Source organism: Carica papaya, chromosome 5 (assembly GCF_054855325.1).
Source record: "Carica papaya isolate Zhongbai chromosome 5, ASM5485532v1, whole genome shotgun sequence".
Lineage (NCBI taxonomy): Eukaryota > Viridiplantae > Streptophyta > Magnoliopsida > Brassicales > Caricaceae > Carica > Carica papaya.
The window spans coordinates 40,327,538-40,344,443 of NC_142313.1; the positions used below are offsets into that span (position 1 = coordinate 40,327,538).

The following is a 16,906-nucleotide window of genomic DNA, read 5'->3' on the forward strand; positions in this document are numbered from 1 at the left end:
AAATAATATATAAAAAAACAACGTATAAGTAATTAAATAACATATAAAACGAGCGTACCTTATTTCGGAAATATGTCTTAACTATTTGAAGTAACCGCTAGGTCTTCTCCTTCTCATCCCTCAATGAGATATATTATATATATATATGTAGGAGTGAGTGTTAAGATTTAACCCTGAATTATTTTCCATAAAAATAATTTCTTGTTGGCAAATATTATGTTATTAGTCCATATTTTAATATCGTAAGGTGTCTATATGGGTCTTAATACATTAGAATAATATAATCAACCCTATAGTTTAATTTATTTTTGATAAATTATAAATCTTCGATTAAACGGTAATCCATAAATTGTTCAAATATTTGTATTTGATCTTTCAAATATATGAATTTGATGATGAATGAAACTTGGATTGATGGTGCAATTTTTTGAGGGATGTGAAAATGTTCATCAACATTCATGGATGTAAATTTTATTGAAAACTACTTGTTATGTTGGTTGTCATGATTGAGGTTCATTTTTGTGGATTAGAATGGTTCTCTATTAATTTTTATTTGAGTATAGTAGTACATTATATGTGATAACAAGCAATTATAATATGAATTTTAATTTAAATTTACATTAAATTATATAATTTTTGTATATTAATTTTTACCATATGTTTTATTACCACATTTTTAAAAATAATTCCGAATATTTTAAGTACATACAATCATTTTTGGATATTTCAAAGATTATACTATTTCTCGTTGGGTCCGGTCCAAAGCTGAATTGGAGAATTTTGGTCTAATTAAATATATTAAATTTTTTATTTTAAAATATTTAATAAAATTGGAAGTGCTTTATAGACACAAATAATAATTTAATTAATATATTATTAATTTTTATTTAAATTAATTTATGTCTCAAATTTCATGTAAATTTGCCCTTTTAATTTTGAAAAACTTTCCATATCACTTATCCAAAACACAGACAAAAAGATGCTGTAACATTTAAAGAATGGTAGAGAATTATAAGTAACAACTAAACCCAAATATTCAAAACAACCACAAGGGACCCTTGAATGATAGATGTAATATTCTTAAACAAAAATATACATATATGTATGTATAGTTTTAATTTAAAATATATTTTGTTTAATTCTACTTAAAGGGTTTTAAACTAATTTTGTTAGGAATAATTCACTTGCTCCAAACATACCCTTAAAATAAGCAACTATAAAGAAGATATAATAAGGTTACTGAAAGATAAACATACACAGAATCCGAATTTAACCACGCCTGAAACTGCAATTCTACAGAAGTTCCTTTGTTGTAATTCAATACACACACCAGTCTTCAACTTCAAGAGAACAAAAGCCCTAGTTCTGGTTCTATTACTTGCATCATATTCTCGAAAATAACATCCTTTTTCTTCTTCTTCCCTGCGTCCGAATGAAATAGCAATGGCTTGTGAAACATCCTAAGACATAGTTTGATGAATATATCCATCTCTTGACTTCAGCAAAGATCCAACCAAGATAAAGCTTGCATCATTTCGGATCATTCTCTATAATGAAAATGCACTCACTTGTGAAACTCATCAATTCTATAACATGAGCCAAGAAGAAGAAAACAAGATTTAAGCAAGCTTCTACAGTTTTTCTTTGAGGGGGTTGCAGGCAGTTAGGAGGGGAAAGGGTTGATTTTTAAAGAATCCATGTGAGTGTTTGAGTCTACGATGATTTAATTTGCATCTAGATAATTTCATATTTACTTTCTCATCAATTTACTATTCTGATATCATATTAATTTTAATATATGCAAAACGAAAACACGATTCCTTGTATTTGAGTGACCACCACCTATATCTTAAATTCCTTTGAGGATGAGAGTTTAATTCCCATCTTTCAATTTGAGGATCAAATTTTAACTATCAAGAAATTTGAAGCATGGACGATAATAACTCAAACATAACATATTATGTTGTAGTTATGCATATAAATATCAATACAAGAATGAATAAGAAATTAACTAAAATGCCAAAATGGGAACATAAAACCATCTCAAATTATCAAAAAGAGAACCGAAGTAAATAAAGGAAATCATTCAAAAAATTAGAAATGCAAGGAGAACCAAAGTAGAGATAGACGCGTACACTCTGAGAATCTATGCGCTGATATCCCATTCAGTCCATAAAAGAAAAAAGAATTCCACATTATATGATAGTGATGCCAAGCAAAGAGACCAAAAAAAATACAGGAGATAAGAATCAGAAAGAGACAGGAAAAAGACTTGCATTACTATTCTTCAATGCCTTTCACAATCACTCTTCTTCTATCCACACTTGCATATATCCTGTTTGTTGTTATAAAGCGCAAGTAGCTAACTCTTCTTAAACAACTAACTGATTTCCAATTATTTTAAGGACCAGTAATTATGTTTTGGGATCTGGTTAAGTATTGCATGAAGCTGAATTCTGAATCAAGCAGGTATACTTCTTGTGCTTGATGGATTTCCTAACCTTATGATTGAATAGTAGCTAAAGACTTGTTAGACAGAACCTTCTGATCCCTTAAGAGCCAAGTACTCTAAATCCAGGAGAGACTAGATTAGATGCTTTTGGGAGACCAAGAGACTTATCTACCACAACCTCTTCACATAACAATCCAATTTTGCACCTCCTTTGCCTTTAATCAAAACCCCATAGAAAGATACTAAGTAAGGACCATAACAGACTGCCTCAAGTAAGTCATGATCGTCATGTTGTCATGAGAAGGTGTCAAAAACCTCATTACCTCGACCAGCAAATCCCGTTGAGGAGTTAAAATGTGTTGATTTGTTGAGCTAACATTAACAAAGAGAAGCAATCGCCTGTAGGTCCAATAAGTATTTGAGGTTAAAATGCCCCTTGTGTACCACAAAGAATCAGCCACATAATAGATTGCTTTTGTCAAATTAATGACCTCTTTTTCACATGCAGGAAGGTAGTAGTTACGTCCTGCCAAAATCCACATTGAAAATTGGTAAGCAGCTAGCCCAGTTGTCAGTAGCAATGCTCCAGTGCTTGAGAAACGTGCGCTAGTGAATTAGAACAAATAGAGTTCATTTCTCCACTTTTTTTGAAATTAAAAAAAAAAAAAAACCTAAATACCATATTTAGAATTTCCTACAAACACATCTAAAAGGTCTTGAGCATGACACTAGAGACCGTGATTACTTTACACAATCAGAAAATTTAAGAAACTTTTAAGATATTTTATTGAATAACTGAATTATTTTTCCAGAAATAAAATTAAGGAGATATTTTTAATGTTTCATAAGTAATCTTTACTAAATAAGATTGAAGTAACAAATACTAACACTAATCATATTAGGAATACTACTCCTAAGAATAAGAAATACTACTAATGCAAATAAAAAACTAAATAGTAATAGTAATAAAATCTTGAAATTACTAAAACTATAATAATAAACTCCCTATAGTATAATAGTTTTATATGTAATAGAACTGTAATCTCTAATCTATTTAAGCAATCTGAAACCACCTCATTCTGCATCTGATATACGACACGTAAGGTTGATTTGTCCACTGAATTTTGTCTCCTAACTTCAATCATGTTGCCTCCACCGTCCGATCAGGGCCATTGAGTTATGTTAGGAGCATGTGTTGGAGCCAATAAAGTATCAGCTTACTGCTACTAAGACTTTTAAGAGGATGAGATAGAAGGGCAGTGTCCTGAGATAACATATGGCATTTTGACCTCGGCAATTTTCTTTTTCCTCCCTATGACTCCTGGGAAAGAAAGGGAATGGATTTTGGCGATTTTGTGGACTATTAGGCTGTCAGTAAGAAAAAAGTAAAAGACAGGTCCCAGTGCCACTGATAGATAAACTATTGGAGGACAGGCCTTGCTTCTATATGAAATTGGACTTTGGGTTTGAGCATCACCACATATCATGCATATGAATGATGTGGAGAAAATGCATTTAGAACACACCAAAGTCTCTAAGAATTCTTCGACATACAGTTTGGATTAGCCAAATCTTAATCAACCTTTAAAAATCTTGATGAATTAAATTTTTCAGCATTATTTATTTAAATTCGTTATGTTTAAATAGTTTTTCACTACATTAAAGCTGACAGTTTAAGGGGCTTTGGGCCTCATCATGTATTACCAAAACTTTGTAAAATGTTACGTGTCGATTAGAATATTTTATTATTTAATTAGTTAAGATGATATAATTAAAATTTTACGAAAATAGTAATTTCATGTAATTAAAATTTTACTAATAGAATAGTAATTTTCTTATCTGTAAGTTGAGAATTTTATAAATATCTTAAATATAACAGTATAAAGGCCGTGAAAAAATAAAATTTATATTTTTTTTCCAAATCAACATGGTATTAGAGTCAAATATAACTATTTTAGAGTTCTGCTTTCAAGGTTTTCTTAAAACCCTAAATAGCACAATAGGTTGAGTTGGTACCTGTGTATCAAAAATCCACTCCCAAACCACGAGTCTGCCTCACCGCCAGCCTGCCGCGCCTACTGCGGTGGTCTTTATTGAGCACGTGAGCCACACATGCTGCCGGAAATCTTCTCCTCTGGCTCGAATTGGCCTTCTGGTGTGCTCACGGGGACCAACTTTACAGATTTGGCACATATTCCCCTCTATCGCACACACCCGACCGCACCAAGACAGATTTCGCGATCCGACGCAGATTTATTTCCTCCGCGTGCGAGCCACTTCGACTATCTTTCTCTTATTCTTTTTTCAGCTCTTTCGCGCGCGTCTGCCTCTGGTTTCACGACACTAGTGCTGATCCGATTCCTCCATGCGCGAGCCACTCCGACCAGCTTTCTCTATTCCTTTTTCTGGCTCTTTCGTGCGCGTCTGCCTCTGGTTTTGATACCGGTGCCGATCTGATTCCTCCACCCACAAGCCATTACGACCAGCCTTCTCTAGTCATTTTCCAAGTGCCGCCGCTTCTTTACCGGACCGTTCTATTTCCGATCATTGTCTTTGGGTTTGTAACAAATCTCTTTAGAACTTAATTTACAAGTTGAGCATGCGTGATATTTTTACATCAACTTTAGGAGTTGTGTTGATTAAAATATTTTATTATTTAATTAGTTGAGATGATGTAATTAGAATTTTACGATAATAGTAATCTCATGTAATCAGAATTCTATTAGAATAATAATTTTCTTATGTATAAATTAAAAATTCTATAAATATCTCAAATATAATAACATAAAAAGCGTAAAAAAAAATAAAGTTTATATTTTTTTCTCCAAAATCAACACTAGGTGATATGAAAACCTTTGACTGTGACGCTTTGCCAGAATGCCTTTTACTCGATGGAAGAAATTGAGGTAGTATTTGACTCGGTAAAATTGGTCAGTAGCATTTGACCAGCCAAAACAGGAACTGACCCACAAATTTGTACTAGTTTTTAGATTTTTTTTTTGCTAGATGGATTTGGTATCTTTGGGCATAGGATTTTAAGAATTTGGATGAAGGATTTTTTTAGTAAGGATTTTTTTAGTTCTAATACTAAATTAATGTAGGAAAAATTAGAGTTAAATTTGCTTACTTTGAAATTTAAAAAAAAAAAAACTAGATCTCACACTTAGGGTTCTTAAGTATCACACTTAAAAAGTTTATTAAATCACACAATCAAATATCGAAAAATTCTTAAAAATTTTATAGTGCTCCCGAAGTAATTTTTATTGATTAAACTAAAAAATACTAAAACTAATAAGACTGGAAATGCTAGTCCTAATATAAGATATGAAACTGATGCTAATAATATTAAGAATTCTAATATCAATACAAATAGGAAATATTTACAATAAATAAAAAAATTAAATCCTAAAGTTACCAAAACTATAATAATATATTCTAAATAGTATATTAGTTTTATATCTAATGAAATTATAATTTCTAATATATTTAAATAATCTATTGCAACTCCATTCTACTATCACAACTTCTTGCTGGCACAAAAGAATCTTCTTAAGGGGGATGTGATGTTATGGTCCAATTTAGTCAAATCCAAACATAATGCTTTGATTATTCCACAGCAGAATCACATAACCAAATTCCAATTGAAGGGGCTGAACATCATGTGAGAGACAATTTTCAAATGCCAATATTTTCTGAGACCACCTTTGAGTTAAGTTGTAGATTAAAAAAAAAAAAAACATTTTTCACCACCTAATGGGCTCAGTCTAAAATTCTATGGGCAAGATATTATGTAATAACTGGTTTTAGAATTTGCTCCTAAATTAATTTTAAAATTTAAAAAATATATAAAAATTTAATTTTAAAATTAATAAATTTTTATTTAACGTAAAATTAGAGAAAAAATAAGTTGAATATGAAATTGAAAACAATTTTAAAAAAATGAGTAAAAATTTAGGTTCGGAAAGAGCTTTTGAAAAAAAAATCGAAAATTAGGGGTCAAAACACAATTAAAAAAAATTGCATCATTTAGAACCGCTCAGTCAGCAGCCATGACGAATCGAAGCGCGTCGCATGGCAAGGAACGTTGACTCAGTGCCACACGGGAGGCCACGCTGGCGATCTGCATGCCCCACGATCGGACGACCCGAAAGCATTCCCGCGCGCGTGGATAGTCCGGATCCGTTCCCTCCTCAGACGCGATCGAACGGTTGCGATTAAATGCGATGAACAACTCATATTCGTTCTCTTTTTAACGCAATTGTACGGTCGAAATCAAATCACGATGGACAATCCAGATTTATTTTATCTTTAAATGCAATCGTACGATCGAGATCAAAAGCGATGGACGGTCAAGATCAATCGCATCACATCGAACCCAAACCGTAGCCGCCAGCCTCCCGCCGGAGAAGAAGAACCAGTCATCGGAGAAGAGAGCTGACTGCTGCCCGCCGCTGTGCTGGAGTCACCTCCGACTGTCAAAAAAGGTAAAAATTCTCAATTCTGCTCGGAATTTGATTTCGATAGCCTAAATCGCCAAATCTGAGCAAAAGGAAAGGTGGGTGAGCCGGAAATCACGGACAAAACCCAGCAATGGTGCTGCGGGCAAAACCAGAAACTTCCTCCAATGAGCCCCTTCCCGTTTTCCGTTTCGTGCGACATTTCCACCATTGTGTTCACCGTTCTGTTTTCTACAGGTTGAACGAAAAAAAAGCCCAGGTGCGAAGGTGAGACGGCAAAACTGCCACACCGAAAAATTCCGCCGCCGGTAGGTTTTCTTTTTTTGACTATTTCCGTTCAACCTAGGCCTCATAACGTGTTTTCTCGCAGGAATTAGTATAAAACCGGCTGAAAACGGCCAGGCCGAGACAGACCACCGCTACTGGCGACAGTGCCATCATCGGAGCATGGCAATGCCGCTGTGCCGGAATTTCAAAATTGGCTGGAAAAGATTTTAACACCGATTTTGAGTTTTTTAGGGGTATTTTTAGGTACGTGAAACGTGTTTTAATTTTCGCAGGAAAATTCAAAAAACTCAGAGACTGCTAGTAGGCATAGCAGAAGGTTCGTTGTTTCGGACACCGATTCGAGTAAGAATTCATCACCTTATCTCTGTTATGGAATTGAAGCTTAATAGTCGGTAATATAGTATTTTGTATAATTTATAAAATTTTGAAAATAATTACAGGTTACCAATGAAGTCGGAAACCAGTTAGTCATTTATTTGTTGCCCTATTTAATTGATTGTTGAATTTGTAGCTTTAAATACATGATGATATACTGAAATGGTTAAATGATTCAATTGTGCTTCCTTGATATATATATTGTTTGTTTAGCGTGATTTATGGTTGATTTGTAAAATTGATGATTAATATGCAATAGAAAAATTGTTTGATCATGTGAATTAATAAATAGTAACCTTACTGGATATCTTTTGAGATGGTGGACGAACCGGGTACATAGGGAACCTTGCCGTGAACGTTGCCTCATACCAAATGGGATATCGATGATTGTTATTTTTTGCGCTCATACTGGACAGGGTATAGAGACGACCTGATTCACCCTCATACCGGACGGGGTATTGAGGGATGATATTTTTGGCGCTCATACCAAATGGGGTATGGGGACGGCCGGTTTGTTGACAATGTTTGATATGAGTTCACGCGTAGTGAGACATCCCTGTGGACCTCCAGGGATACCAGTAGACAAATAAAAAGAGAAAGTTATTGTTCTTATTCACTTGAATATGAGGTTGAAATATTATTTGAATTATTGTTTCCATAGGTTAATTTTCGAAATCTCGCAACGGTAAATATATGCAATAAATGATTTTTCTTATGATAAATGAATTTACTTAAATCAAAAACTCCATTGATTGTTTTTATAATTTTTACCAACTTTCAATTTCTATATCAGTGAGTAGTGTAATAACTTTATTAAGTTACTGTAACTCACCATTTCATTAACTATTTCAAATAAAGAAAATCAGGACCTAAATCCCAATCAACAAGAGGGTTATAAATAAATTCACCACCTGGACTCCCTTCAGAAGCTAGTGAAGGTTGTCCTAAAATGCTCAGTTATTTATCTTTTATTTATTTTTTTTATTTTCGTTTGTTCTTTTAGAATGAATATTCTTGTAATCCTATCGGACCTATTAAATTATTGTGTAAGAAATGTAAACCCTAAACTCTATTATTTCACTTCCGCACTTAATTCATGACTTATTTCCTTTTAAGTTTCGGACCTTTACAGGTAATATCAGAGCCGCGTTCATTGGAATCATTTCTTACATAAAGACCTAAGATAATACCAAAAAACGAATTATCACTCAATTATTTCTTGTGAAATACAGGTACAGATAGATGAGGAGAGGAAAATCCCTACTAAACCGAGTAGCCTGGGAGGGTCCGCTTCAACAGGATGTTGACCGACTATTTAAAATGTTGGAGAGATTCATCGCTGCCCAGTAGACCCGGGAGGAAAGGAGGGAGCTACCCGACCCTCTCCCGTTGTCACAGTTTGAGCCACATCTGCAGCGGGAGGATTCTGAGCCACCTCGGTACGAGCCTGTTCCTCCACGGTACCATCCGACACCACCACAGTATGGTCTGGTGCCCTAACCGCATCACCCGGCACCACCACAGTATAGTCCGGTACCCCAATCGCATCACCCAGCACCACCACAGTACAATCTAGTGCCTCCATCATATCATCTAGTATCACCACAAGCCATCCGGTCCCTCCCCAGCACAATCCAGTCACTCTTCCACGGGACTTAGTTCCACCCATGATGAACCCATACTACATTGAGAGGTACAAAAGACTAAACCTATCTACTTTTGTAGGGACATCCTCCTTTGAAGAGGTTGAGGTTGAGCACTGGTTAATTGAGACAGAAGAGGTTTTCAAGACTCTTTGGGTGATTCTCGAATAGAGAGTTATACTCGCTACCTATATGCTGGTGGAAAAGGCAAGTCGCTGGTGGCAACTCAAGTAGGCCACCATGTCCGTCCCAGTCACTTGGGAACAGTTCCTGATGGCCTTCAACGCAGAGTACCTCCCAGAGCATCTCCGACATCTGAAGGAAATGGAGTTTGCACACCTAGTCCAGAACGATATAACTATGTCAGAGTATGCCCGAAAGTTCCTAGAGTTAGACTGGTATTCCCCTGAGAGCATGATGGATGAAGGTAGAAAGGCAAGGAAGTTCGAATGGGGCCTCCGTCATAAGATTAAACAGCAGCTGTATGTGTTCGAGCTCAGTACCTACTCAACCGTTCTGACCAAGGCACAGATAGTAGAGAGAAACATTCGCATTTTTTCTTTCAGCAGTGGAGAACCTTAGACCCCCGGTTTCACACCGCAGATAGCTAGCGAAATATTACGCCACCGTAAATTATTTTCACAAGAAACTTGTATTCAACACTTCTAATGAAGAGTCATTTACAAATTAATAAAATTTTTAAAACATTATTCCCTCATGACAATTTTCCTATTACCAAGTGCTTTAACTCGGCTATTTTCTCCAACTAGGCAAACATAAGAAAGAAATTTATATTCGAGAGATTTCGGTAGTTCGAGACTTCCCAAATGTGTTTCCTGATGAACTACCTGAACTGCTAGTGGACAGAGAAATTGAATTCACCATACATCTTCAGTCAGACACCCAGCCTATCTTGATTGCCCCTTAACGCATGAGTCATGTCGAAATGGAAGAGTTAAGGAAGCAGATCAATTAATTGCAAGATAGTGAGTTCATCCGACATAGTATGCTCCCTTAGGGTGCTGGAGTTACATTTGCAAGGAAGGGGGATGAGATGTTGAGGTTATGTATTGACTACAGAAGACTGAACAGGATCACGATCAAGAACAAGTACTCCCTCCTCAGGATTGATGACCTTTTTGATTAGTTGCAGGATGCGCAGGTTTTTTCCAAAATAGACATGCGTTTAGGTTACCATCAGATAAAAATTAAGGCATAAGACATTCCCAAAACAGCTTTCCCATCTAGGTACGAACACTATGAGTTCCTGGTCATACCATTTGGACTAACCAACGCACCCGCCATCTTTATGGATTTAATGAACAGAGTTTTCATACAATTCCTGAATCAGTTCGTCATTGTATTTATCGATGATATCCAAATTTATTGAAAAAGCAGAGAGGAACACGCTCACCATTTGACTCAAGTTTTGCAGGTTCTCAGAAAAAAGAAATTGTATGCAAAGTTGAGTGTGAGTTTTGGTTCGAGTAGACTACCTTCCTAGAACACATCATATTAAGGGATGGAGTATCAGTGAATCCCGAAAAAGTTGAAACAGTGCTCGGTTAGGAGAAATTGACATCAGTTAAGGAGATTCGTAACTTTCTGGGGATGACAGGTTATCACCGCAGGTTTGTGGAAGGATTTTTTAGCCTAACTGCTTTTTTGACTCGGCTCACAAAGAAGAATGTTAAGTTTGAGTGGAACGAGAACTGTGAAAGGAGCTTTTAGGAACTAAAAAAACGGTTGACTACTGCACCTGTATTGGCCTTACTGAGCGGATCAGGTGAATATACAGTTTATAGTGATGCCTCCTACCTGGGGTTGTGTTGTGTTCTGATGCAGCATGCGAAAGTCATAACCTATGGGTTTAGGTAGTTGAAGAGTCATGAGAAAAACTATCTCACTCATGACTTAGAACTTACCGCGATTATCCACGTCTTAAAAAATTGGCGCAATTACTTGTATGAGTAGACTTTTCAAATCTATACCACCCATAAGACTTGAAACACATATTCATTCAAAAGGATTTCAACATGCGTCAGAGACGATTGATAGAACTCCTCAAAAACAACGATTGCAACATATTGTATCACCCGAGCAAGAGTAACATGATAGCCGACGCACTCAGCAGAAAAAGTACAGGTATATTAGCTCACCTAATGGTTTCAAAATACAGGGTAATAGGGGCTGCACAACAGGTACGACTTAATGACCTGAAGAGAGTTATATGCTTGGCTCACCTGATTGTTCAACCTGAGTTGATCCAGAGAATAAAGGAAGTCTAATCCACCAATTCCACCCTAACAACCATCAGGAAAGATGCAGAAGGGAGTAAATTCAGAATTTCAAGTTTCTGCTGACGGGTTGCTCAGATTTCAGGATAAAGTGTGTGTTTCATGTGATAGTGAGCTGAAAATGGACATCATGACATAAACTCATAATTCAAAGTTTGTCATGCATCTCGGAAGCACTAAGATGTATCAAAGTATATGACCTCGATTTAAGTAGAACGGGATGAAAAGAGAGGTGGCTGACTTTGATTTCAAGTGTCTGGTGTGTCAGCAAGTCAAGACGGAGCATCAACGCCCAGACGGGCTACTTCAACAATTACCAATTCCGGAGTGGAAGTAGAAACACATCACAATGGATTTCGTGACAAGATTACTTAGGACACGCTCGGAACATGATGTCATTTGAGTAATTGTTGACTGGCTCACTAAGTCTTCCTACTTCTTAGCCATTAAGATGACCGACCCCTTAAATAAGTTAATAAGAATATATATCTAGGAGATAGTTAGGTTACATGAAGTGCTAGTGACAGTACTATTCGACAGGAATCCTAGGTACATTTTCTCGGTTCTGGTTTAGTTTTCAGCAAGATATGAGAACCAAACTGTCTCTTAGTACCGCATTTCACCCTCAAACTGATGGATAATCAGAAAGCACGATTCGCACACTGGAGGATATGCTACGAGCTTGTGTTATTGACTTCATGAGCCATTGAGATGATCATTTACCCTTAATAGAGTTCGCCTACAATAACAGCTACCAAGCAAGTATCGGCATGATTTCGTACGATGCGTTATATGACCACCCATGTAGATCGCCGATCTGTTGGGAAAAGGTGGATGATAGAAAATTATTCGGCCCACATCTTGTGAAGGAGATTACAGCTAAAATAGTTAAAATAAAAAAGAACATCCAGACGGCTCAGAACAGACAGAAAAGTTATGCAGACAGCTGAAGGAGGGATTTGGAATTTGAGAAAGGTGATCGAGTGTTCTTTAAGGTCACTCGTTTCAAGAGAATCAATAGGTTTGACAAGAGGGAAAACTAAATCCTCGATTTATTGGGCCATTTGAAATTTTAGATAGAATTGGTACCGCCGCCTACAGACTGACACTACCACTAGAACTATCTAAAGTATAATGTGTTCCATGTGTCCATGTTACGCAAATACAACTCAGACCCCTCTTACATCTTGGCCCACGAGACTCTTTCACTCTAGAAAGATCTGTTCTATAAGGAGGTATCGGCGGGTATTGTGAACCGAAAGAGAAGAGTACTCTGCAATTGAAAAATTTCCTTTGTTAAGGTCTTATGGCAGAATCACACACACAGAGGCCACATGGGAGCTAGAATCAGATTTCAAAACCCAATATCCTCAACTGTTTGATTGAGTGAGAAGAAAACAAATTTGAGAGATCAAATTTCTTTTAAGGGGGAAAAAGTTGTAATATCCAAGTCCGGAATTTGCCCCAGAATTAATTTTAAAATTTAAAAAATGTACAAAAATCTAATTTTGAAATTAATAATTTTTATTTAACGTGAAATTAGGAAAAAAATATGTTGAGAATGAAATTGAAAAATAATTTTGGAAACAATTGGTGAAAATTTGGGTTCGGATGATATTTTTGAAAGAAAAATAAAAAACTAGAAAATCAAAACGTAATTAAGAAAAATTACGCCATGTAGGACCGCTTAATCAACAGTCCCGACGAACTGTAGCGGCCCGCGTGGCAAGGCACGCAGGCTCGGTGCCACGTGGGAGGCCATGCTGACGATTCGCGTGCCCCGCGATCGGACAGCCCGAAAGCATTCCCGCGCGCGTGGACGGTCCAGATCCATTCCCTCCTTAGGTGCGATGGGTTGGTCGCGATTAAACGCGATGAACAACCCAAATTCGTTCTCTCTTTAAACACGATCGTACGATCGAGATTAAATCGCGATAAACAGTCCATATTCATTACCTCTTTAAACGCTATCGAGCGGTTCAAATCAAATGCGATGAACGGCCCAAATTAACACGAGATAAATATAAATATTTTCGCATCACATCAAATCCAAACCCTAGCTGCCAGCCTCCCGCCGAAGAAGAAAACCGACTGCCGACCCTCGCCGCGCCGGAGTCACATTCGACCGCCAAAAAAGGTAAATATTCTCCTATCCGTTCGGAATTTAATTTCGAGCACCACCATAGCCAAATCGGAGCAAAAAGAACGGCAGGTGAGAAAAAATACGGGCAAAGTCTAGTGGCGGCACTGCGGACAAAACCTGAAACCTCCTCTGATAAACCTCTTCTAGTTTCCCATTTCGTGCGATTTTTCCACTATTGTATTCACTGTTCTATTTTATACATATTGACTGAAGAAAAACGCTCAACAGCAAAGGTGAGCCGACGTAGCCACCACACTGGAAAATTTCAATGCCGGTAGATTTTTGTTTTTTTAATTTTACCAGCCAACCTAAGCCTCCTAATGTATTTTCTCGCAGAGATGGGTATAAAACTGGTCGAAATTGGCCAAAACTGGTTGAAAACGGCCAGTCCGAAGTAAACCACCACCACAGGCGCAGTGCTGTCGCCGGAGCATGGCAATGCCGCCATGCTGGAATTCCAAAATTGGTTAGAAAAGATTTTTAACATCGATTTTGGATTTTTTGGGGTATTTTTAGGTACGTGAAGTGTGTTTTAATCTTTGCAGAAAAATTCAGTAAACCTGGAGACTGCAGTAGGTGTAGTAGAAAGTTCGATATTTCGCACACCGATTCAAGTAAGAATCACTCACTTTATTCTCTGAAACTTAATAATCAGTAATATGGTATTTTGTATAATTTAAAAAATTTTGAAAATAATTGTAAGTTACCAATGGAGCCGAAAACTGGTTAGTCATTTATTTATTATTTTGTTTAACTGATTATTGAATTTATAGCTTAAAATACATGATGATATACTGAAATTGTTAAAAAATTCAATTGTACTTCCTTAATATATATATCGTTTGTCTTGCGTAATTTACGGTTGATTTGTGAAATTAGTAATTAATATGCAAACGACAAATTATTTGGTCATGAGAATTAATGAATGGTAGCCTTACTAGATATCCTAATAAATGATGGACAGATCAGATACATAAGGAACCCTACTGTGAATATTGTCTCATATTGGATGGGGTATCGAGAATTGGTATTTTTGGCGCTCATACCGGACGAGGTATGAGGACGACCCAATTCACCCTCATACCAAACGGAATATTGAGAGATAGTATTTTTGGTGCTCATACCAGACGGGGCATGGGGATAGTCGGTTTGCTGATAATGTTGGATATGAGTTCATGCGTAGTGGAACATCCCTGTGGACCATCAAGGATACCAGTAAACAAATAAAAAGATTTATTATTCTTTCTCACTTGAATATGAGATTGAAATGTTATTTGAGTTATTATCTCTATAAGTCGATTTTGAAAATCTCGCAACGTTAAATATATGTAATAAATGATTTTTCTTACAATAAATGAATTTACTTAAATCAAGAGTTTTATTGGTTGTTTTTATGATTTTTACCAACCTTCAGTTTCTGTATTGGTGAGTAGTGTGATATTCTTACTTAACTAGTATAACTCATCATTTCATTAACTATTTTAGATCAAAGAGGATTAGGACCCAGATCCCGATCAACAAGAGGGTTGTGAATAAGTTCACTACCTGAACTCCCTTTAAAAGTTAGTGAAAGTCGTCCTAAAATACTCAGTTATTTGCCTTTTATTTATTTATTTGATTTTCATTTGTTATTTTAGAAGAGACATTCTCGTATCCTTATCGGACATCTTAAATTATTGTGTAAGAAATGTGAACCCTAAACTCTATTATTTCACTTCTGTACTTAATTCATGACTTTATTTTTTTTTAAGTTTCGAGTCTTTACATTTACGTCCTCTTGCTTTGAAGCAATTTTACAATGCTTTGGGAAAAATATTATTCCTAAGATTAACAATCAACAAAAACTCTATTCAACCTCATCAACAAGCTACTACAAAAACTAGAACTTCAAAATAAGCTATAGATACGAACCTTAGGATCAAGCCCTCTTACGCTTAAGTGACTTAATATTTTTCACGACATAACCAATGACTTCCTTTAGAGTGGCTTTGCGTCCTTCTTTGAAATTCCAAAGCTCAGGAACAACATATCTCCCACTTGGGTTATACTCGTTTAACTCTTTCAAAGCTGTCACCACAGCCTTATGAATCTCCTCACCCCATTCTAGTATGAGATTTTTTAGCTTTTCATCTTCTTTATCTACTGTTTCCTGCAACATTCACCATTGTCAAATGTAATTGAACTGCTAAATATTGAAGACCTGTTAAGTTTAAGAAAATTCTTTTTTTTAGTTTTGAGAAAAATTCACTTTTTTTAAAATAAAGAAAAAATATGTGTAGTACAATAGTATTTAAAAATATTTTCTGATTGCATCGAAAAATTAGAAACCTTAAAAAAAGATGTTTTCATTTTTGGAAACCATTCGGAATGTAAATTTAATTTTACATAAACATAAAATTAAGTTATCTTCCCCCAAGCAACCAGCCAAACTCACACTTACTTTATCCTCCACATAACTGCTTTTACTTTTCTTTTCATTTCAACTTTTCAGTATTCTATATTTTCTTGTTTGAAGATTCCATCTTATCCTTTCTGATTCAAAATAACTAAAAATTAAGAAATACAACTACTCCTAATTAAAAAGCATGTGAACTATATTTTTAATAATATAAATTTCTACATTAATTATGTCATTATTTTTCATTTTAAGCCACATAATAATAAAACATGTTTCAATAACTAAACATACTTTCTATTTTCAGGTTTTTAAAATATTGTTTCCTACAACAAATACAATCTGGTCTAAGTTTCTCCTTGAAGCCATAAAGAATCAATCAGTTAAATGTCGGAGGTCAAAAGATGAGATATCTCTTCCCTCTCCCCCCAGCCTGTGCTATATGCACCTTGTGATGGAATCAGAAGTAAATACATTTTTTATTTCATCTCAGTACAGACATCATAAAGGTGAATGAATGTGTGCTTATCACAAGGAACTTTAGCACATCTTGAGGGTCACTGTCTATGAAGGAAATAGATTATGGAAGAAAAGATAATCGATGGAATATATGAGCCCAAACCAATTCGGTTTTGTGGGCTTTCTCTCATTTGAGGAATGGCTTATTTATTGAAGGACATACGCTGGCAGCCCAGGTCTAAGTAAGTTCTCCTTTGGGTGTATAGCACAATGATACTTGTGATTCTAGCCCTATTCTTGAAAAGTTTGAAAAGAGATTAAAAAGCTTTCTGATGGACACATTACCCTCATTAAGATTATTATCTTAAGCATACCTATTTGCTTTAGGTCCTTTCTT

At 35.7% G+C, this 16,906-nt stretch overlaps 1 protein-coding gene across 8 annotated transcripts in view; it reads right to left on the reverse strand.

Moving 5' to 3' along the window:
* Nucleotides 1–1,207: 1,207 nt before the first annotated feature.
* Nucleotides 1,208–16,906, reverse strand: part of LOC110821008 (factor of DNA methylation 1-like) — a 34,506-nt gene continuing 18,807 nt past the window's right edge. Inside the window, exons 7-9 of one of the 8 annotated variants that reach the window (XM_088220948.1) lie at nt 15,567–15,804; nt 2,776–2,978; nt 1,208–1,422 (exon numbers count right to left, since the gene is read on the reverse strand). In XM_088220948.1, the coding sequence (XP_088077074.1) occupies nt 15,574–15,804 (231 nt within the window). In that variant the 3' untranslated portion in view covers nt 1,208–1,422; nt 2,776–2,978; nt 15,567–15,573. Of the gene's footprint in view, nt 1,587–2,025; nt 2,979–15,566; nt 15,805–16,906 lie in introns of those variants that run through there. The other 7 variants (XM_088220947.1, XM_088220950.1, XM_088220949.1 and 4 more) reach the window with 7 other exon arrangements.